The sequence below is a fragment of the Nicotiana sylvestris genome, chromosome 2, assembly GCF_000393655.2.
Source record: "Nicotiana sylvestris chromosome 2, ASM39365v2, whole genome shotgun sequence".
Taxonomy (NCBI): Eukaryota; Viridiplantae; Streptophyta; class Magnoliopsida; order Solanales; family Solanaceae; genus Nicotiana; species Nicotiana sylvestris.
The window spans coordinates 175,216,859-175,240,013 of record NC_091058.1 but is presented as its reverse complement, the minus strand read 5'-3'; the positions used below and the strand labels follow the sequence as shown (position 1 = coordinate 175,240,013).

At 39.7% G+C, this 23,155-nt stretch overlaps 1 protein-coding gene across 3 annotated transcripts; it reads right to left on the bottom strand.

Annotated features, from left to right (window-relative positions):
* Positions 1-15,256: 15,256 nt before the first annotated feature.
* Positions 15,257-22,869, bottom strand: LOC104211935 (probable 3-hydroxyisobutyrate dehydrogenase, mitochondrial). 3 transcript variants are annotated; one of them, XM_009761076.2, is made up of 11 exons: positions 22,637-22,869; positions 22,106-22,194; positions 21,549-21,663; positions 21,240-21,390; positions 20,251-20,333; positions 19,457-19,552; positions 18,792-18,934; positions 17,501-17,585; positions 16,900-16,979; positions 15,472-15,573; positions 15,257-15,398 (listed from the first exon to the last, which is right to left on the bottom strand). In XM_009761076.2, the coding sequence occupies exons 1-10, from the start codon at positions 22,763-22,765 to the stop codon at positions 15,486-15,488; spliced, it is 1,059 nt and encodes a 352-aa protein (XP_009759378.1). In that variant the 5' UTR covers positions 22,766-22,869; the 3' UTR covers positions 15,257-15,398; positions 15,472-15,485. The 3 variants fall into 3 exon arrangements, with proteins under 3 accessions (XP_009759378.1, XP_009759379.1, XP_009759377.1); XM_009761077.2 differs by having other exon boundaries at positions 15,257-15,395; XM_009761075.2 differs by having other exon boundaries at positions 15,257-15,573.
* Positions 22,870-23,155: the final 286 nt, after the last annotated feature.

Here is a 23,155-nt window from a genome sequence, read left to right as displayed (position 1 = left end):
GGGATCAACAATAGACTACACTATCCCGGCAAGGGAACTCAATAGTACAAGTATATACGTCCCGGCAAGGGAGAAACAACCATAACTAAGCTATAACTCAACTAGTTTTAACATCTAACTACCTCAGCTACAACTAAACTTGTTACAACACCTAACTACCCAGCTATAACCAAATTTGTTAAAACACCTAACACAAAGAATCATCAACCTAAACGTCTGTAATATCAATTAAGAACACAATCCAAGGGAACCTCAACTCAACAATAGCCTGACAAGGGGTAACATAATGGTCTCTTCTCTTTCTCACTTTTACTTCACAATTCACTTCACAACTCGAGCCAATGCTCTAGAGTTTCGATTATCACTTATACTTTCACAATTCATTATACAATTGGAGCCCACGCTCCTCAATGTTTATAAGTCACAACTTTTTCCACAACTTTACACAACAAATAGAAATCGTCACCAAGGCATGAATAATACAACGAGATCATGAATATCACAAGATAAGACTCACGGTCATGCTTGACACCAACGCATAGATACTCGTCACCATGCCTATACGTCGTACTCGACAAGAAACAAATAGCAAATAGGACACAACTCCTAAGGCATCCCGGAACCTACTCGAAACTCACCTGAGCCCTCGGGTCTCCTAACCAAACATATGTACTAACTAAACAACATCATACGAACTTATCCGTGCGATCAAATCGCCAAAATAACCTCAATAACAATGGATCGAACCTCAAAATCAAGAACTTTTTCTCAAACTTCATCAAGTATCAAATTTAGCAATTTAGGTCCGAATCACGTCAAACGATGTCCATTTTCAACCAAACTTTACAAAAGTGACATAAACTATATATAAGACCTGTACCGGGCACCGGAACCAAAATACGGCCCTGATACTATCATGTTCTAATCAAATTTCATTTCAAATTTCTTTAAACAATTTCAGAAATTAATATTTCTTTGAAAATTCATTTCTCGGGCTTGGGACCTCGTAATTCGATTCCGGGCATACGCCCAAGTCCTATATTTTCCTATGGACCCTCCGGGACCGTCAAATCACATGTCCGGTTCTGTTTACCTAAAAAGTTGACCAAAGTCAAATTAGCTCATTCTATAATCAAAACTTATCGTTTTTAACAGATTATCATATTTAAGCTTTCCGGCTACGCGCCCAGACTGCACACGCAAATCGAGGTGACTCTAAATGAGCTTTTCAAGGCCTCAGAACATGGAGTTTCGTTTTAAAACAAGTGATGACCTTTTGGGTCATCACATTCTCCACCTCTAAAACAACCGTTCATCCTCGAACGGACAGAAGAAGGAAGTACCTGAGTCGGGAAAAAGATGGGGATAACAGCTTCGCATATCGGACTCGGACTCCCAGGTTGATGCCTCAAGAGGCTAACCTCTCCACTGAACACGAACAGAAGGAAAACTTATTGATCTCAACTGACAAACCTACCAGTCTAGAATAGCTACTGGCTCCTCCTCATAAGACAAGTCCTTGTCCAACTGGATAGTGCTGAAATCTAACACATAGGATGGATCGCCATGGTATTTCCGAAGCATGGACACATGAAACACTGGATGCACGGCTGATAAGCTCGGCGACAATGCAAGTCTATAAGCTACCTTTCCCACTCGATCAAGAATCTCAAACGGACCGATGAACCTATGGCTAAGCTTGCCCTTCTCTCTAAATCTCATCACGCCCTTCATAGGCGACACTCGGAGCAATACCCGCTCTCCAACCATAAAAGCCACATCTCGAACCTTGCGGTCTGCATAACTCTTTTGCCTGGACTGAGCTGTACGAAGCCTATCCTGAATAATCTTGACCTTGTCCAAAGCCTCCTGAACCAGATCCGTACCCAACATTCGAGCCTCTTCTGGCTCAAACCATCCAACTGGAGATCGACACCGCCTACCATATAAAGCCTCATAAGGAGCCATCTGGATACTCGATTGGTAACTATTGTTGTAGGCAAACTCTGCTAAAGGCAAAAACTGATCCCACGAGCCTCCAAAGTCTATGACACAAGCTCGGAGCATATCCTCCAAAATATGAATAGTTCGCTCGGACTGCCCGTCTGTTTGAAAATGAAATGTTGTACTCAACTCAACTTGAGTACCCAACCCTCGCTGAACTGCTCTCCAGAAACGCAAGGTAAACTGCGTACCTCAGTCCGAAATGATAGACACAGGCACACCATGAAGGCAAACAATCTCCCAAATATAGATCTCAGCTAACCTCTCGGATGAATAGGAGACTGCCACGAGAATGAAATGCGCTGACTAGGTCAGCCTATCAACAATGACCCATACTGCGTCGAACTTCCTCCGAGTCTGCGGGAGTCCAACAATGAAATCCATAGTGATCCGCTCCCACTTCCACTCAGGAAGCTCAATCCTCTTAAATAACCCACCAGGCCTCTGATGCTCGTACTTGACCTACTGACAATTCAAACAACGAGCCATATATGCTACGATATCCTTATTCATTCTCCGCTACCAATAATACTGCCGCAAATCCTGATACATCTTTGCGGTGCCCGGATGAATAGAGTACCCGGAGCTATGGGCCTCCATTAAAATCAACTCCCGAAGCCCATCCACATTTGGCACACACACTCGACCCTGCAATCTCAAAACTCCATCATTATCTAGGGTAACCTACTTGGCACCTTCGCGCTGCACCGTGTCTCTAAGGACATGCAAATGGGGATCATCATACTGCCGATCATGGATACACTCCAATAAAGAAGAACGAGCGACCGTGCAAGCTAATACACGATTAGGCTCAGAAATATCCAACCTCACGAACTGGTTGGCCAAAGCCTGAACGTCCAAAGCAAGCGGTCTCTCACTAATCGGAATATAAGCAAGACTGCCCATACTGGCTGACTTCCTACTCAACGCATCAGCCACCACATTGGCCTTTCCCGGATGATACAAGATAGTGATATCATAGTCTTTCAGCAACTCTAACTACCTCCTCTGTCTCAAATTCAACTCCTTTTGCTTGAACAAATACTGAAGACTCTTGTGATCCGTGAACACCTCACATGCCACGCCATACAGGTAATGCCTCCAAATCTTCAATGCGTGAACTATGGCTGCCAACTCTAAATCATGAACTAGATAGTTCTTCTCATGAATTTTCAACTGTTATGAAGCATAGGCAATGACCTTTCCATCCTACATCAACACTGCACCAAGCCCAATACGAGATGCATCACAATAAACTATATAAGGCCCTGATCCTGTGGGCAATACCAACACCGATGCTGTAGTCAAAGCTGTCTTGAGCTTCTGAAATCTCGCCTCACACTCGTCCGACCATCTGAACTGGGCACTCTTCTGGGTCAACCTAGTCATCGGGGCTGCGATAGATGAAAACCCTTCCATGAACCAACGATAGTAGCCTGCCAATCCCAAGAAACTCCGAATCTCTATAGCTGATGCTGGCCTAGGCCAGTTCTTGACTACCTCAATCTTCTTCGGATCAACCTGAATACCTTCTGCTGACACAACATGACCCAGGAATGCAACTTAACTCAACCAGAACTCACACTTCGAAAATTTAGCATATAACTGACTATCCCTCAAAGTCTGAAGAACCACTCTGAGATGCTGCTCGTGCTCCTCCCGGCTGCGGGAGTATATCAAAATATCATCAATGAAGACTATCACGAATGAATCCAAATAAGGTCTGAACACCCAGTTCATCAAATCCATAAAAGCTGTTGGGGCATTTGTCACCTCGAATGACATAACCAAGAACTCATAATGCCCGTACCGAGTGCGAAAAGCTATCTTAGAGACATCGGACGCCCTAATCCTCAATTAATGGTAGCCATATCTCAAGTCAATCTTCGAAAATAACCTGGCACCCTGAAGCTGATCAAACAAATCATCAATCCTCGGTAATGGATACTTATTCTTGATTGTAACCTTGTTAACTGCCGGTAATCAATACACATTCTCATCGACCCACCCTTCTTCTTAACAAACAAAACTGGCGCACCCCAAGGCAAAATACTGGGCCTAATGAAATCCTTCTCAAGTAAGTATTGCAACTGTTCCTTCAACTCTTTCAACTCAGACGGGGACATACGATATGGCAGGATAGAAATGGGCTGAGTGCCCGGAGCCAAATCAATGCAAAAATCAATATCCCTATCGGGTGGCATACCCAACAAGTCTGAAGCGAATACCTCAGGAAACTCACGAACAACAGGCACAGAAACAACAGAGGGAACCTTAGCACTAGAATCATGAACATACGCCAAATAAGCCAAACACCCCTTCTCGACCATGCACCGAACCTTCACATAAGAGATAACACTATGGGTAGAATGACCAGGAGTCCCTCTCCACTTTAAACGAGGCATACCCGATAAGGCTAAGGTCACAGTCTTGGCATGACAATCCAAAATAGCATGGTAAGGTGATAACCAATCTATCCCCAATATAACATCGAAATCGACCATGTCTAAAGGCAACAAATCTACACGAGTCTCAAGACCCCCAACCACTACAATACAAGAACGATGGACTTGATCAACTACAATAGAATCACCCATCGGTGTAGAAACATAAATGGGAACACTCAATGAATCACTAGGCATAACCAGATATGGTGCAAAATAAGATGACACATACGAGTAGTTGGACCCTGGATCAAATAACACTGAAGCATCTCTATCACAAACCAGAATAGTACATGTGATAACCGCATCTGAAGCCTCAACCTCGGGTCTGGTTGGAAGAGCACAACATCGGGGCTGGGCCCCACCACCCTGGGCTCCATCTCTAGGACGGCCTGCACCTGGCTGGCCTCCACCTCTAGCGGCCTGAGCTCCACCTCTAAAGATTCTACCTCCACTTCTAGCACCTCTACCCCCACCTATAGCTGGCTGGGCGGGCTGTGGAATACCTGGTGCCTGAACCATAGCACGGGGACCCTGCTACTGCGACTGAGTACCCACCAATCTCGGACAAGCCCTCCTGATATGACCATACTCACCACACTTATAGCATCCACCTGAGTGTTGTGGTTGAGGAAACTGAGACTGACCCTGGCGACCTGAATGACCACCCTGAAAACTCTAGAGCGGCAGTGCACTGATAGGAGCTGGTAGTGCACTGTAGGACTGCTGATCGGAATACCGCATTTGCGGACCACGGCTACCTGAAACGCCGTGAAAGACCTGAAGAGCTAATTGAAAGGGCCTAGGAGGATGACCTCTACCATATGAATTCCTGCCTCCAGACGAGGCACCACTAAATCTACCTGAATGACGGGGCCTCTTATCCAACCCATGACCACCTCCCTACGACAGGACCATCTCCATTCTATGGGCCACATTGACCGCCTCCTGAAAAGTGATCTCACTTCTAGCCTTCCTAGCCATCTGAAGGCGAATCGGCGGAAAAAGATCATCAATAAACCTCCTCACCCTCTCTCTCTCTCTCTCGGTAGGAAGTATGACAAGAGCATGTCGAGCTAAGTCGATGAACCTAGTATCATACTGGGTAACCGTCATGGAACCCTGCTGGAGGCGCTCAAAATGCCTCCGATAAGCCTCTCGCTGAGTAATGGAGAGAAACTTCTCCAGAAATAGCTGTGTGAACTGCTCCCAAGTCAAGGCTGGTGATCCGGCTGGTCTAGCTAAGCAATAATCCCTCCACCAAGTCTTGGCGGATCTAGATAAATGAAATGTAGCAAAATCAACCCCATTGGTCTCAACAATACCCATGTTCCTGAGAACCTCGTGGCAGCTGTCTAGATAATCCTGGGGGTCCTCAGTAGATGCACCGCTGAAAGTGGAAGTGAAGATCTTGGTGAACCTATCCAGCCTCTACAAAGCATCGGCAAACATAGTCGCTCCATCACCGGCTGAGCTACCACACCCGACTGTACTGCTCCAACTGGCTGAACCGCTGGAGTCTGAATCTGAGGAGCAACCTGCTCCGGAGTGCAAGTAGCAGGAGTCTGGGCTCCTCCTCCCGCCTGAGAGACGGCTGGTGCTACAAGAAGCAAGCCTGCTCGGGTGACACTCTTCATGAGACCCACTAATCGGACCAGAGCATCCTGAAGAACTGGGAGAGCAATAAACCCTTCTGGGACCTGAGCTGGGCCCACCAGAACCTCGTCATCAAAGTCAACCTGAGGCTCCGCTACTGGGGCTGCTGCTTGGGGCTGAGCTCTACCCCTACCTCGGCCTCTGGCATGGCCTCGCCCTCTACCCCTCGTGGGAGCTACTAATTGGGGCTCAGGCTGCTGAGTGGTAGATGAGGAAGTGTGTATTCTTGCCATCTGCGAAAGAACAAAGTAGAAATTCAATTAACATTGAGAAACAAAATCGCACGATAGGAAAAAATAAATGTAAAGTTTTTCCTAACTCTGTAGCCTTTTGAGGGATAATACAAGCGTCTCCGTACCGATCCCTCAGACTCTACTAAGCTTGTCCATGAATTTTGAGACGTATGTAACCTAGAGCTCTGATACCAACTTATCACGACCCGGATTTCCCTCCCTCGGGAGTCCTGATAGCGCCTACTCGTAAAAGTTAAGCAAGCCATGAACTTAGAAATCATTAACTCTTTTATTTTAAAACTTCTTATCAATTATATTAACAAGGAAATAAATATTTAAATAACAACAAAATATGAGATTAAGCGGAAGTCATAAATAAATATAAAACCAGAATGTTTCGAAAGTCAATACATGCCTCTACCCAGAACCTGGTGTCACAACATCCACGGACTACTAAGAGTACTAAATACAACCGTTTGAAAGAAATATAACACTGTTTGTCTCGAATGCTAGAGATAACAGAATATATACTAAGATAGAGGAGACGCCGGGCCTGCAGATGCCTGCAAGACTACCTCGGTGTCTCGGTGGACTTAAGGCTGGCTCCCAAGCTACTGTTGCTGATCAAGGGCCACTCCGGTATCTGCACAGAGTGTAGAGTGTAGTATCAGCACAACCGACCCCATGTGTTGGTAAGTGTCTGGCCTAACCCCGGCGAGGTAGTGGCAAGGCTAGGACCAGACTCCAGATAAACCTGTGCAGTTATATAATATACAGCAGAAATATAAACAGGTAATAAAAGTTTTAAAGGGAGGGGGAAACATGCTTCGGGGAAATATACCAATTCTATCAGAAATTTAATAAAGTATCAAAGAACACTCGATGTCTACAATCGATACGATAACAATACTGTTGCGGCGTGCAACCCGATCCAATATAATATCTGTTGCGGCGTGCAACCCGATCCACATATATAACTGTTGCGGCGTGCAACCCGATCCAATATAATATTTGTTGCGGCGTGCAACCCGATCCACATATATTACTGTTGTGGCGTGCAACCCGATCCAATATGCTATCTGTTGCGGCGTGCAACCCGATCCATATATATAACTATTGCGGTGTGCAACCTAATCCAATATAATATCTGTTGCAGCATGCAACCCGATCCACATATATAACTGTTGCGGCGTGCAACCCGATCTAATATAATATCTAATAATATTGTGGCGCGCAACCCGTTCCAAATATACAGTCAACAATAATTATAATTAACCGTCCTGGCAAGGGATCAATAATAGACTACACTATCCCGGCAAGGGAACTCAACAGTACAAGTATATACGTCCCGGCAAGGGAGAAACATCCATAACTAAGCTATATCTCAACTAGTTTCAACATCTAACTACCTCAGCTATAACTAAACTTGTTACAACACCTAACTACCCAGCTATAACCAAATTTGTTACAACACCTAACACGAAGAATCATCAACCTAAACGTCCGTAATATCAATTGAGAACACAATGCAAGGGAACATCAACTCAACAATAGCCTGGCAAGGGGTAACATAATGGTCTCTTCTCTTTCTCACTTTTACTTCACAATTCACTTCACAACTCGAGCCAATGCTCTAGAGTTTCGATTATCACTTATACTTTCACAATTCGTTATACAATTGGAGCCTACGCTCCTCAATGTTCATAGGTCACAACTTTTTCCACAACTTTACACAACAAATAGAAATTGTCACCAAGGCATGAATAATACAACTAGATCATGAAAATCACAAGATAAGACTCACGGTCATGCTTGACACCAACACATAGATACTCGTCACCATGCCTATACATCGTACTCGACAAGAAACAAATAGCAAATAGGACACAACTCCTAATCCCTCAAGATAGAGTTAGACTAAACACTTACCTCGATGCCTCGAACACAACACAAGCTTCAATTATAGCTTTACCCCTTGATTCCACCGCCAATTCGCTCGTATCTAGTCACAAATTACTTAATTACATCAATAAACGCTAAATGAATCAACCCCGATGCATGAAAATGAGTTTTCCAAAGTTTTACCCAAAAAGTCAAAATCGCCCCCGGGCCCACATGGTCAAAACCCGAGGTTCGAACCAAAACCCTATTACCCATTCCCCCACGAATCCAAATATATAATTTATTTTGAAATCGGACGTCAAATTGAGGTCCAAATCCCTAATTTTAGAAAAACCTAGGTTTTACCCAAAACACCCAATTTCCCTCATGAAAATCTTTGATTTGAAGTTGAAATCATGTTAAAAGATGTTAATGAGTGAAGAAAGTGAGTTAGAAATCACTTACCAATGTTTTGGAGAAGAAAGGTTGTTTGAAAAATCGCCTCTTACGTTTTTGGGGTTTTGAAAAGTGAAAAATAACTGAAATTCCCGTTTATTTATACCCCTCTCAGACCCCCTGTGCGGACCGCATCAAATGAACCGCGGCCGCACAGGCCTCCCTGAAGACCTGCAGTTCAGAACCCTGTGCGGATCGCACAAAGGCGACTGCGGCCGCACAGCTTCCACCGCGCTCCGCACAAAAGCGACCGCGGCCGCGCTGGCCCCTCCGCGGTCGCAGGAGATTTCTCACGGACCGCATCAGAGGGTTCAGAGACCTGCAACTTCTTGAACCTGCAACATCTGACTTTCTAAGCCTAAGGCATCCCGGAACCTACTCAAAACTCACCCGAGCCCTCGGGGCTCCTAACCAAACATACGTACTAACTCAACAACATCATACGAACTTATTTGTGCGATCAAATAGCCAAAATAACGTCAATAACAATGGATCGAACCTCAAAATCAAGAACTTTTTCTCATACTTCATCAAGTATCAAATTTAGCAATTTAGGTCCAAATCACGTCAAACGACGTCCAGTTTCAACCAAACTTTACAAAAATGACATAAACCATATATAAAACCTGTACCGGGCGCCGGAACCAAAATACGGCCCCGATACTATCATGTTCTAATCAAATTTCATTTCAAATTTCTTTAAACAATTTCAGAAATCAATTTTTCTTTGAAAATTCATTTCTCGGGCTTGGGACCTCGAAATTCGATTCCGGGCATACGCCCAAGTCCCATATTTTTCTACGGACCCTCCGGGACCGTCAAATTACGGGTCCGGATCCATTTATCCAAAATGTTGACCGAAGTCAAATTAGCTCATTCTATAATCAAAACTTATCGTTTTTAACAGATTATCATATTTAAGCTTTCCGGCTACGCGTCCGGACTGCACACCAAATTGAGGTGGCTCTAAATGAGGTTTTCAAGGCCTTAGAACACGGAGTTTCATTTTAAAACAAGTGATGAGTCATCACAAATCCGGGGTTTCAAACTCTTAGGACCTTATTTACAATCATTACTCAACTCAAATCGGCTAAATCTCTAGCTCGCGACGCCTTTGCCCCTCGAATCGGCCTTCACGCACGTCGAATTCCAAAATTTGAACGAGGACGTCAAAATATGTTAAGGGAACAAAGCCCAAGCGAAAACAATAAATAAAGGGCACAAATCCCGAAATTACCAAAATCCGACCCTCAGGCCCACGTCTCGGAATTCAGAAATTTTCCCATTAATAGATTCCTTATCTCCCCACGAGTTCATACATATAAAAAGTTCTCAAATCCGACCCCAAATGGTCCTCCAAATCCCCAATCATAAGTTCAAAATTCCAAGCCCTAGTTCTTCCATTTTTAGCTTAAGTTTCCATGATTTTCTAGGTAGAATTCACATAATAATCGAGTTTTAAGTCCAAAAATCTTACCTCCCAACGATTCCCCTTGAATCCCTCTTAAATCTCCTTCAAAAATCTCCCAAAATGGCCAACTATGGAGGAAATGAGCCCCAAAATTGCGGACAAGACGAGTTAAAAACATTCTGCCCAGGCCTTAATTTCCTTCTTCGCGAACGTGGTCAAACCCTCGCGTTCGCGAAGCACTAACTCACTTTGACCAACTTTTCCTCTATGCGAACGCGACACGACCATCGCGAACGTGGTGCTTCCTCTACCTTACCCATCGCGAACGCGCTCACTCTTCCGCGAACACGATGAACACTTAACCTCGAACTCATCTTACCCAAATTCCTCTATGCGATCGCGAAGACCTTCTCGCGAACGCGATGCGCCACTTCCTAGCCCACCGCGAACGTGAAGCCCTTCTCGCGAACGCGAAGGCTTAATCCTTTCCTTCCTCAACTTCCTCTTCGCGAACGCGAGGCTCCACTCGCGAACGCGAAGAGTAATATCCCTGCAACAGCTGAACAGATTTTTCTGCAATTTTCTAAAATCCAAAATGATCCGATTGACCACCCGAAACTCACCCAAGGCGCCCGGGACCTCAACCAAAGGCAGCAACACATCCTAAAACCTTATTCGAACTTGTTCCAATCATCAAAACACCTCAAACAACATCAAATCACCTAAAACTCATCGGATTCAAGCCTAAATTCCTAAAATCTTCCGAAATACGCTTTTGATCAAAAACTCAACCAAACCACGTCCGAATGACCTGAAATTTTACACACACATCTCAAATGACACAATGAAGCTACTGCAACTCTCGGAATTCTAACCAACCCCTATATCAAAATTTCGCCTATCAACCGGAAATCGCTAAAATCTCAACTTCGCCAATTCAAGCCTAAATCTACTCCGAACCTCCAAAACCCATTCCGTCACGCTCCTAAGTCATAAATCACCTCCCGAAGCTAGCCGAACTATTGGAACTCACATCCGATCCCTCTAACATATAAGTCAATGTCCGATTGACTTTTCCAACTTAAACTTCCTTAAAAGAGACTAAGTGTCTCAAACCTTACCAAAATCATTCCGGATTCGATCCGACCAACCCGATACCACAAAACACGAAACGAAGCATAAAGAAGCAAAAATGGGGGAAACGGAGCGGTAACTCATGAGACGACTGGCCGGGTCGTCACAATATCGACGAGCTATTAGTGCTTTGCAATACCTATCGCTCACTCGTCCAGATATTTGCTTTGCGGTAAACAAGTTAGCTCAATTCATGCACTCTCTAATTGTTAAGCATTAGCAGGCTATCAAAAGGCTTCTTCGTTACCTGAAGCACACTATAACTTATAGCTTACACTTCAAGAAGTCTTCTTCTTTGTCCCTGACAGCATTCTCTGATGTTGATTGGGCCAGCAACCATGATGATTGCATGTCTACATCAGCCACTTAATTTTTCTTGTCTCTAATACGATTAGTTGGTCATCTAAAAAGCAGCTTACAATTGCTAGATCATCTACTGAAGCAAAATATAAAGCAGTGGCTACTGCAGTGACTGAAGTGAACTGGCTCTTTAATCTTCTTTGTGAACTCTCTCTAAAGGAGCTCAAGTTACCAATTATATATTGTGACAATATTGGTGCTACTTATCTTTGTAGAAATCATGTTTTCTATAGTAGGATGAAGCATGTATCCATTGACTTCCATTTTGTTCGAGACCAAGTTTCCAAGGGAAAAATTGTCGTGCGATATATACCAGTGTGATATATACTAACAGACGAACAATTAGCGGATCCACTTACAAAAGCCCTACCTAAGCGGCAGTTCCTCCAACAAGTCAACAAGATTGGTCTTCTTTCCATCCAGCCCATCTTGCGGGGGCATGATAAAGGGATTCAAAACCGTAACAACTTCTCATTATCTACATGATTCCGTTAGTTTAAATTGCTTTCAACTAGAGTCCTAGTTTTACCGATATTCTAACTCTTGTGTAAATATCTGTTGTACTTATCTACTTAGATTTGGATTCACAAATCCACTATATAAATGTACGCGACAAAGGCAATGGAAAATCATCACTTTCAGCAACTATTTGTGTTCCTTTATTTATTACCAAGAAAAAGAATCGTTAAAAAGCATGCTAATCAGTTCCTTACGATCTGTTTCAATCACCAATAGTAGGTATTTTTCAGTGCTATTTTTAGGTCATGCAGTAGTGCTAATGCCTCCATATAAATGTCTGTAGCATGAGAAAAGGTCATATTAAATTCCATGATCTAGTTACTACTGCTCTCTCTAAAAACTATTGCTACTACATGATCCAGTTACTATAAAATCTCATGATCCAGATCTTTAGAATCTGTGTTCCTTCATTAATATGTTCTAAAAACTCTCTTTTATAGTTGGCGTAATGGCTTCCCGGCCACTTAAACTTGTAGAGCTTTTGAAAGTCGATGCACAAACTTTGGACTTTCTCATTTGAACACTCGAACTTGTATATTTGATAACTAATAAACATATTTGACCGTTGACCATACACATGTGGCAGTAACATAAGTGATATGGACAAAGTATGTGCAAATCACCTAAACTAAGCGCGTCACTACAATAATTTTGATTAAAAAAATCTAAAAAAAAATACAAAGAAAAAGAAAGAAGATAAGCCCCTGCTCCAAAATCATTAAACCCCTATTCCCCTCGCCGCATCATCTTCTCCGAACAAAGTCACCGGTTGTTTCAGAACCTAAGGCAGTGAATCACCTCATATCGCGGAAGATTTAAATCATCGATTTTTTGCTTGTCGGTTAGTGCTTTGGAAGCCGAAGAAGATGATGAATCCTGCTTGAAGGATTAGATGTCGGTTTTGGAGTTTTGACAAAATGGTTGCAACAGTCAAGCATCGGCGAAACCAACAATGACCGGAAAATCCACAAATCGCCGAAAATACCAGTCAAAGCACGAATTCAATTGCAAGCAAACAATAATAAACAGTCCAATCCCTCAAACGGAAAACCAGCAATAACAAATAGCAAAAGTATCAACGGCGAGTGACATAGCACCGGCCTATGGACAACTACAGTGTATGGTCGCTGGAAAGTTTGTAAAATCGGACAATATCTACAGATTTTCGGTGAGCAGCAAAAAAACCAATTTTGTTAGAAATGAAAAATGGTGGATTTTATGGAAGTTCATGGCCGATTTTGGTCGGTCTATTGATTAAAAGAGGGGGACCCCAATCAGTTCGGGTTTGTTTTCGCACCCTTGACGTGTAACAATCTCATTGGTCATTTGCTGACTGGATGGACACGTCTGTGTATGTGTAATACACGCGCATAGGCTCAAGGGTCAGAAGTGTTTATTAGTTAAGGGAATCATGAGTTCGAGTGTTCAAATGAAGTCCAAAGTTTGTGTATCGGCTTTCAAAAACCCTACAAATTTAAGTGGCCAGCAATCCATTACGTCTTTAATAGTTCTTTAAGAAGTATTGAATAAAAGTATCAAAGTTTTGTTCATCCAGATATTATCTATTCTTGATTTAGCTCTTTTACCTTCCGTTCTATTTAACTATCAGTTAATATCTCAAAATCTTGCTAAAAACTTAGAGATCTAACCAGCTTTGATTCATTAGGGCCAATTCAGTTAATGTGTTCAAGCCGAAGTTAGGATTAAAAAGGCACAAGTTGTGAATTCAGGAGGCTGCACAGATACTAAAGGAAGCAAATGGGCGCAAGAGATAATTACTCTAACTCAAGTAGGTTTAATATTTTGATAACTAGGATAATTTTTTTGAATTCATGCTTCTGAAAAAACCATAATCTTTAAAAATGACTATTACCTATCCAGGTAAAAGCGACATATGGAATGTATTTTGAAATAATTACTACATGTTTAGAACTAAACAATTTAGATAAACTATATGAATACATGCAAAAAGGTTGATTTCAAAATACAGGAACTTAGCCAAAATTGGTCATAGAAAAGACGATCAATAACAAAGAATTTTTATTAGAAATTCTAGCTCAGAAACAACTACTCTCTACCTTTATAATATTCTTTCTGAAATTAGCATTAAGGCTTGCAGAATATAGCTGAACAACTTAAACAACTGATTAGTTATGCATATGCCTTGATATGCATGATATCTATCGGATCCACGTAAAGGTCGATATTGGTGATATATTTACATGGGGGGTACAACTTTATCACTATGTTCAACAAAACAAACTACAACTACTTCTCCAAATCATGCGAATAATTAGTACTTAATGATATAAGCTGAGAATGTATTTGGCTGAGATCAATAGCGTAACACATTCTGGTCTTTCTTTGAAAAAGGAGATTTCCACAGCATTGTATGAACATAATATTACATGCATAAGTCAACCGAAAGGAAAATACATTATAGAAGACAGAACGCATAATTCAAGCCTGATCTTCAACAAAATGGTGAAATAGATATTCAATAAATACGTTCAACCACAACATTAGAGAAGCTGACACATAAGTTTTGAATTTGTTGTTTCTAAGATATCAAGTGATATTTTCATCAAGGAAAGTAAAACACGCATTATACTTTTTTCCTTAACCATTTTTTTGTCCAATTGCATCTTCTGCTAAGACTTTTGATGAGGCAATTAGCAATATATATTACTAGATATGTATACTCTCTTTTTTTTCCTCAATTTTCTGTAGTCTTTTCCAGTAAGACTTTATATTAATGAACATCCAACAGGAAATTTGTAAATAATAATATTTGTGAATGTCAATTCCTCGTATGATTAGGTTTAGCGAAGTTTTCCGAAAGGAAGTTCGTACCCTATTATTGGAAAACAAGGTTTTCATCTCCTATAAATAGGAAGCTTCCTTATCCCAATTGTATCATATTCTTGAGAATAAGAATCTCAACAATTTTCTCTATATATCTTTCTTCTCTTTTCTATTATTTTATAACAAAGCTTTAAATAGCCACTAAGAAACAGAAAATAAAATCTACACAATAAATATTCAACAACCCAAAATATCTAAACAGAAATTTAAATTTAAACATAAATTGGTAGACTAATTCTACACCTAAATAATTAATTGTTCCACTTATAGAGAACCTTATATCTGCTAATAGCTGAACACCATTAGAGGGGTCTTCATAGAAGAGCACAAAATCCAACACACTGTCAGATAGAACCAGAAACTCTGGAGTTAAATAAAAATCAGTTCATTAACTTCAGTATTCATCATTATGCAGGATTCCAACAAAGTGAACTGCTGAAATACAAAAAGTAAAGGATTTAGAGCACTACTATACAGACTTCTACCTTTCCGCAGCAACAATATCTACCTTAGCTTAGGGGATTACTGCTCATCTTTTCCAGAGTAGTAGTAGCGGAATACACCGGAGAAGTCCTTTGCCTCGTGACCATTATTGCAGAGCTCTGTGAAGCTGCATTCAGATATGGATTCAGATACTTGGATAACATTTAGTCCAACAGACATGTTAATGACAAGAAGACATGTTATAATAACATGTTGTTTCGAGCAGAGGCGGTGCCAGGATTTGAAACTTATGGTTATGGGTTTGGGATTCTAGTCCTTTTAAGTTACTGGTTCTAAATTAATAATTCAATAGATTTATTAAGACAAATACAGAGTTTGAACCAAAGCTATTGGATTCGCCGAACCCATAACCGAAGAGCTAGCTACGCCCCTGGTTTCGAGAGAGCATTGAGATTTTAGTTCCTCGAGATGGCCTCTTTACAATTTTAGTCCTCCACCCATTTAAATGTTAGCAAATCTTCCCCCTGATCCTTTCTCAGCTATAACTCTATGTTATTAACCAGCTTGCTTCATTTTGTATCCTAATGAATATTTGCCATATGGCATCTACATGGCCTATGGTGAACCAAGTTGTAACGTGCCTTAATTTATTCTAGTCCTTGCTTCTCCACGCAAGCAAAATTCTTTTGAGATTCGAGAACAATTGAAGATAATGGTGAAGTATTCAGAACTTCAAGGCCAAGAAACTATATACCATGTTAAAAGATCCAAAAAAAAAATTGAGGTCATAATCAAGGACTAAAATTGAATAATCACGTCGCTCGAGTCCACAGCCAAGATGTCTAACTGGAGAAAAGCAACACAGCGACAAGGTTTATTGACCAGATCTCATTGCAGAAAACAATTGCCAACTACAAAGAATGCAGCACATCAAAAGCAAATAATAACAGATAAAACATTGAGCTTTTTCTAGAATTGTTTCATCATTCAGTATTTGCTCGGATCTGCATAAGATTATGAAGTCTCTCTGACATGCAATATCATGATACACAGTATTTTAATTAAGAAAATATAAGGTATATTCTGTTAGAACTGTTAATTCGTGTGATTTCATTTAAACGGTGCATTATTTAATGAGTTCAAACAGAAAATAGTTCAAGAAGATGTTGGCAATGCCTAGTAAACTAGCATTGAGTGCTGCTGCTATTGTAATTGAATATTATACCTCCAGATTCATGTACATGAAAAGAGATGCCACTGAGAACGTTTACAAAAGGCTTAATGTCTAAACCCCAGATTAATGCATTGAATGGACATATAATAAGGTATGGCAAGTAGATCTTTTTTCATTTGTATATTAGTACGGAATGTAGATCCTATAACTAAAGTGACAGCATAGCTTCTATTTTCTAACTTCACAGGCATACAATTTGTCCAGTCTACACCACATGAACCATCTTATGGACTCATTACCGAAGTAGGAAGGACTTACATCTTTTCTGCTTGTGATGTCAAAGGACACTTGAGTCCAATTTCTTTTGCTGATGCTGCAGCAAGGTTCAGATCTTTAGCCTGAACAGATGAGAACGTCAACATCCATAACTGATAATGTAAACCCCAATTAATATAATACAAACTACGCTAATATTGACTTCCTAGAGATTTGTGATTTCAAGTGATTATGCAGCAAAAAGAGAAGATGAAAATGAGTAGAAACAAAAAGAAAAAACAGCTCATAATACAGTGAAATGGATCAATGTTTAACTGATGTTACCCTTTACACCTAATGAACTCAGATCTCTCTCTTTAGTGAACACATAGGCGTTCAGATGCATCAAACACAGACGTAAAAAGAAGAGCAAAACATTTGCATACTCATAATTATGACAGTGACTGAGCAGAAGTATCTCCAGCAATCAGACAGAAGTAAAACCCATCAGAGAACACACTTAAGAGAAATGCATATTAATGGCGCGCTTATAAGTGAACCTCAACACTCATTTATAAATGTAGAACTGAACCTTCATGTTCTCCAAAGTCTTAGCTTGTATATAATATGGTTGTACTACATCAAGACAGGATTGAACACATACCATCAACTTAGATGCAAAACCTCCAATATAATTCCTGGAAGAGGGCACCCCATCCATCACCCCAGGCACTGGATTGTATGTGTCACTGTCATTTGGATTCATACAAGCATAAAGTTAGTACTCTCTCCATCTCATATTATTCGTCGTGGTTACTAAAAATAGTTGCCTCAAATTATTTGTCACTTTAAAAGTTCAAGACAAAACTGATTATCTTTTTCTTTTTTTACCCTTAGTTATAATTATCCTTGAAGACTACAAACATCTCAATGATGAATAACTTTGTTCAAATACCAATGAAGAAAGATTAAATATTAAGACATGAATAAGGGTAAAATAGTCAAAATCTCATCCTAATTAATTTTTCTTAAGGGGCGTGTACAAGAGAATCATGACAGATAATATGAGACGGAGGGAGTAATAAGCTACACTTTGATTTTGTGTATGTTATCAGGGGACAGATTTAGATACTACGGACAAGGTTTAACTTGCATACTTTGCTTTCAAGGAGTATCATTTAACTACTTACTTTTTTTGTATGCAAAGTTTTACTTTTTGGCATGATTAAAAATTAACTTAGTTCATCGTGAACCTTGAAATAGGATAAGGTAAAGTTCTTGAGCGTGAAAAAACTGAAATATAGTTTCAGAAATGCAGGTTCTTTCACTGAAAGATAGATTCTGAGAGTGAAGAAAGAGGCTCCTAGCCTTTTCTCTTCAAAAGAAAAGCAGAGGAGAAAGGCGTGTACTTCATAATATTGGGTGAATAGGAGGAAAATACTAACCCGCACCCGGTGTTTACACCAAATAACATTAGTTTATTCATTGTTAAATATGGTTAAGTGATAAATTGAGGTGAGAATACATGTTAATTAACCATGGTTACGTGATAAAATATGTAAAAGACATGTGTCAGTATTCATCAGTTGGTGTGAACATCGGGTGTGAGTAAGTTTTTTCCATGAATAGGATGGCCTATGAAGTCGCTTGACGTTACCTAATAGGCTGCATTAAATAAGTTAGATTTCCTGCAATTATTTTACTGCGGCAAAATGCACATTCACTTAGTAAACATAAAGGACAAATATTTACTAAAGCAGATTTTATTTACTAAGTGAATGTGCATTTTGCCGCAGATAATATAATGAATGTCCTAATACACATTATTGGAACATTGTCCGGAGGACAAATATTTACTAAAGCAGATTATTTTTCATGCAAATAGGCTTTTTCAGAAGGACGTTGTCTTATTATGGATTATAATAGTTCACTTAGTACCAGGTTGCAGTGAGTACCTACTCCAACAGCGAGCACTTGAAGAATTGAATATTTTTGTTAGAGTGCTAGCTGCAATGCCCAAAGACTGACCAAGAACAAAGGCTTCTGACACCCCAAGCATACTAATAGCCATCGCCAAATTGTTGCAGATCTTTGCAGTCTGAGAAAGAAAAGAGTTAATGCAACGGTAACTTTTTTTACATGGTTTTTGTATACAGAAATGGATTTGAGGAATATTATCTTGTAACTTTAAATAGATATACACCCACATGAACAAGACACTGCTTGAAAACAATACAAAGTTAATGTTAATTTGGGACAGGAAGTAAAGTCTTAAAATCACTACAGTCCCAAGCCCAAACCACTTAGAAGCTTAATTGTGACAATATGCTGACACTGTTTGCGCAAAATCTTCCATATGCTACTGAATGTAAGTCATAGAAAGTAACTCCCTGCTACCTAATCTGATGCAGAAAAGCTGGACATATTAAACTGTTTTAAATGATTCACATCGTATAGTTTTATCACTTCCACTTACCTCAGTGTTTAATCAATTCAAACCTGGGAAAACAACATATAACATAAGGAACAAAAAAAAGGAATTGGCTTTCGTAGTATTTATCAGCACTCAGCAGACATGTACAATTCAAAGTGCAAAAGTTTGTAAAGGTTCAGGACATACTGCACCATTCCCCGATCCACCACAGTAAATAGAGTTTTTGCCCATTGAGAGAAACAAGGGTTTGGCAGCCGTGTAAGCCTCCTCTGTACCACCAACCTACATGCATATGTAGCTTATCAGCTCAAAGCAATGGGAATCTCACCTTAGAAGCCAGAAAGTAAAACAGAGATTTTTCTGTCTGGAATAGCATTATAATCTCCTCATAAGTGATATCCATAAACATGTCCGTCATCCAGCCAGGTAATTCTGATAAGACAAAAGGAGCCCCCCTTCACCAGTCCCACCAACCAAAACAAAAGGAAATCCTGTATTTCATAATCCAGCTTTTCATTGGAATGCCATATGTAACCACAGATAATGTGTGCTATGATTTGAATTTTCCACATCTAACATCTCTGAATAAAAACTACATATAACTTGGTCAACAGAAAGGCAAAAGGTTCATATACTCCCAATTGTATGTTATGAAATGTAAAATGAATTAATTCTTCTTGCAGTAATGTACTGGAGGTGGGATAAATATTTGATTGATAGTTCAGAAAAGAACTAAGGTACATTAAGTGTTTACTCCTTTCGCATAACCAACAACAACAACTACTACTACTAGTACATGAATCTTAAGAGACCATGGCTTATGAGCTTCTAAATCTGTTGAAGGCATTGAGACTTAACAGAGAAACAGCAAAACTGTCAATTATAGAATGAATATCTTACAGTCAGTCACCTAAGGCGCGCGTGGGTGTGAAATTACCACGAAACCAGTCACTTAAGAACCGCTTAGATTGTATAATTACCATGAAAGTAAGAGTCCCATTCTCTGCGGCAAGAACACCGCCAGATACTGGAGCATCCAACATAGCAGGAGTCTTCCAGCCATCTGCAAAGACAATGGTGAATTTGCTAAAAGACTGAAACATCATTTGACTATAATCTTTACCCAAGATAGGAAAAAAAACAAGTCATTCCACATGATGCAAGTAAGCTTTGTTTTTATGCCAAAACGGTAACAGGTTAACACAGGCTACAATCCTCTGAAAATCTTCCTCAAGTCAGATTGTATCGATCTTATCTTGCAAGCAAGCTGAAAATGCATGTCACTATGAGAACTTCAATCTTTTGATGGACAAGTTAACAACTTGATCAACAGACTTTATATTCATAAGATTACATGAAATTCTCGTCATAGAAGAAACTGCTCATGCTGAAGAAACTTTATCCACAAATAAGATAACCTAGGCTCAAACATATTGGCACTAAAATCAGCACCAACTATGCATTAAGTTTCACTCAATATAATGCATGTGTTTGACTTTGTATTTCCTCAAATAGAACCAAGTTACTGGAATATTATTGCACCCAACGCGGACAGACGGCCACGATGATATGACGAAGAGGGAGAAACTACCATGGGAACATTACCAGACATACCATCCCAATAAAACCACAGGGACACATGCACATATGCTCCCCCATTTTCGTATAAAACTATTTTTGAACACCATGCTTTTGGGCCGTTGGTTGAATAAGTTAGCAAGAGAAGACATTTGTCACAGATATTGTATGAGAAAGGGATGTTCAGAAAATGAGAAAGGGGTATGTTTGTTTTGTTTTATTGTCTCCCTGGATGTATTTTGGGTGACAGATGCAAGCAGATACTGATATGTCCTTAATATACAATAAATTAGTATGTTATGACCAAACATTTGGTAGTTAAATATATCAAATGCTCTATCAACACTAGGCATAAATCGTAAAGTTAATTTCAAGTTATTACTTAATGTACCTCTCTTGTGTATCAAAGAACAATTACACACATCTGCAGAGACCTTTCTTGATGTATGAGGATCAATTGTAGAAGAATCAATAAATAGCCATGGTCTGAGTGGATTACCACCACTAAGCAAACCATTTTGACCAGTATAAACATCCAGAACCTGTATGAATAATGAAATATTAATTCTTATGACAAATACTCTAACATGTCCAACTCATCGTCAACAACAATGACGAGGCATTCAGGATGATCAATCAGCCTTAGTAATATAAGTGCTTGAAATAATAAGAGCTATACAAAATGGTACCCAAATCTCACATGGTTTGATGATGGTAACATTGTAATAACGACATCACTTGTCTCAGCAACTTTCAAAGGCGAGTCTTCCGCGAGTGCACCTTTGTCCGAAAACATCTTCATAACATTATGATTGCTGACAATCACCAATTGAGGAACTCAAGCTCAAGCAAACTTCATACAGATTGATTTGGATCTAACCAATCATTTTTAATTAAAGAAAGCATCAACAATAAAGGTATTCCTATTTTCAACCACCCTTTTCTACATTGTGCTTCACCAAAATCCGACATATAAGAGTGTCCTACAATGTAGAGATTTCTTACTCCAAACGATATTAGTTTAGATCCAATTAAGTATTGAACTACGTTGAATTGTGATATTACCAAGGCTTATAATCTAGTGGTACTTATAAGAGTTCTTCTCAAATTAAAATTGGGTTCAATTCTCACTGTTCCCCTTCCCCTTTCCCTTTCCCTTTCACAACCATCGTTATGTAATGGAAAAAAGAAAACTCAACTAGACTGATCATTAAGCAGCCATTGGAAAAAAAGGTGATTGAAAGTTGAAAGAATTACACGTCATGAACAGCAAGATTGTATCCAGCCTTAATCAAGTTATCGGCCATTCTTGATCCCATGTTTCCAAGTCCTATGAATCCAATTCTCTGTAGAAGATCCAGATAATAATAACATTACTAGCAAACCTGAAACAGAGCTGCATTGGAAAATATTGCAAGTAAAAGCCATAACACCATAAAATACATGAAATTTACAGTATATATTTGGGATAAAGATAGCACTAGGAACATATTCAAAAGACACAGTGATCACTTTCAGTTAAGGTTAGGAGAATAAAACAGTAGGAAAAAGGAAAATCATTAACCAATTTTACAGAAAAAGAACCATAGTCCAAAATCTTCAAATAATCATATTAAATTAATATAGTTCCAAAAGCCATTTCTAGTTCCCCAGCAACTAATTTAAGTAGAACAGAAAACTACCCAGTTCAACTATTGTCAAAGGGAGGTCAAGTGTAATTTCTTGGAGCTCAAAAGTGGAAAATATAGCAAAATAGTAACTCAGAAAAAGAAAAAGAAAAAAACTTACTCCAAAAAGTGATGTGTCATTCAGTGAAGAGTAGCTGCGAAATGGAGAAAAGTGTGAAGCTGAACAAACCAATAACTTGGGCCTCCATTTGTGGAGACCCAAAAGTGATCTTAGCTTGAAAGTTGCCATAGCTGCAAAATTCTTGAAGAAAAGAGATGAGAAATAAGGTGGCCCAATTTCTTAAATATGTCTTCTACTTCTTGAAATGACATTCTGTAGTACTTTGCTGATTTTGTCCGACCTGGAATCCCAATCCAATGTTGTATATATACATCTATAGAATAATTGTAAACTACTATCATTTTTTTAATCTATTAGGCTAAATTATCTGACTTATTGTATCGACCTGGAATCCCAATCCAATGTTGTATGTACTATATAGTAGGATTAAACTTATATACATCCATACAAAAATTTGTAAACTGTCGTATTTTAATCTATTAGGCTAAATTATCTGAATTAGTGTATGGAACTTGTTACTACAGTAATTTCGTATTGCAAGCAAGTTAACTTGATAGT

What these genes read in the sequence shown, in the direction of transcription:
- LOC104211935 (XM_009761075.2), bottom strand. Translation starts at nt 22,765, where the DNA reads ATGGCAACTTTCAAGCTAAGATCACTTTTGGGTCTCCACAAATGGAGG. An exon ending in ATGGGACTCTTACTTTCATG is followed by an intron (nt 19,553 to 20,250) that starts GTAATTATACAA and finishes ATATGCATGTAG; the next exon opens with GTTGGTGGTACAGAGGAGGC. An exon ending in ACATCACAAGCAGAAAAGAT is followed by an intron (nt 15,574 to 16,899) that starts GTAAGTCCTTCC and finishes ATCTGAATGCAG; the next exon opens with CTTCACAGAGCTCTGCAATA.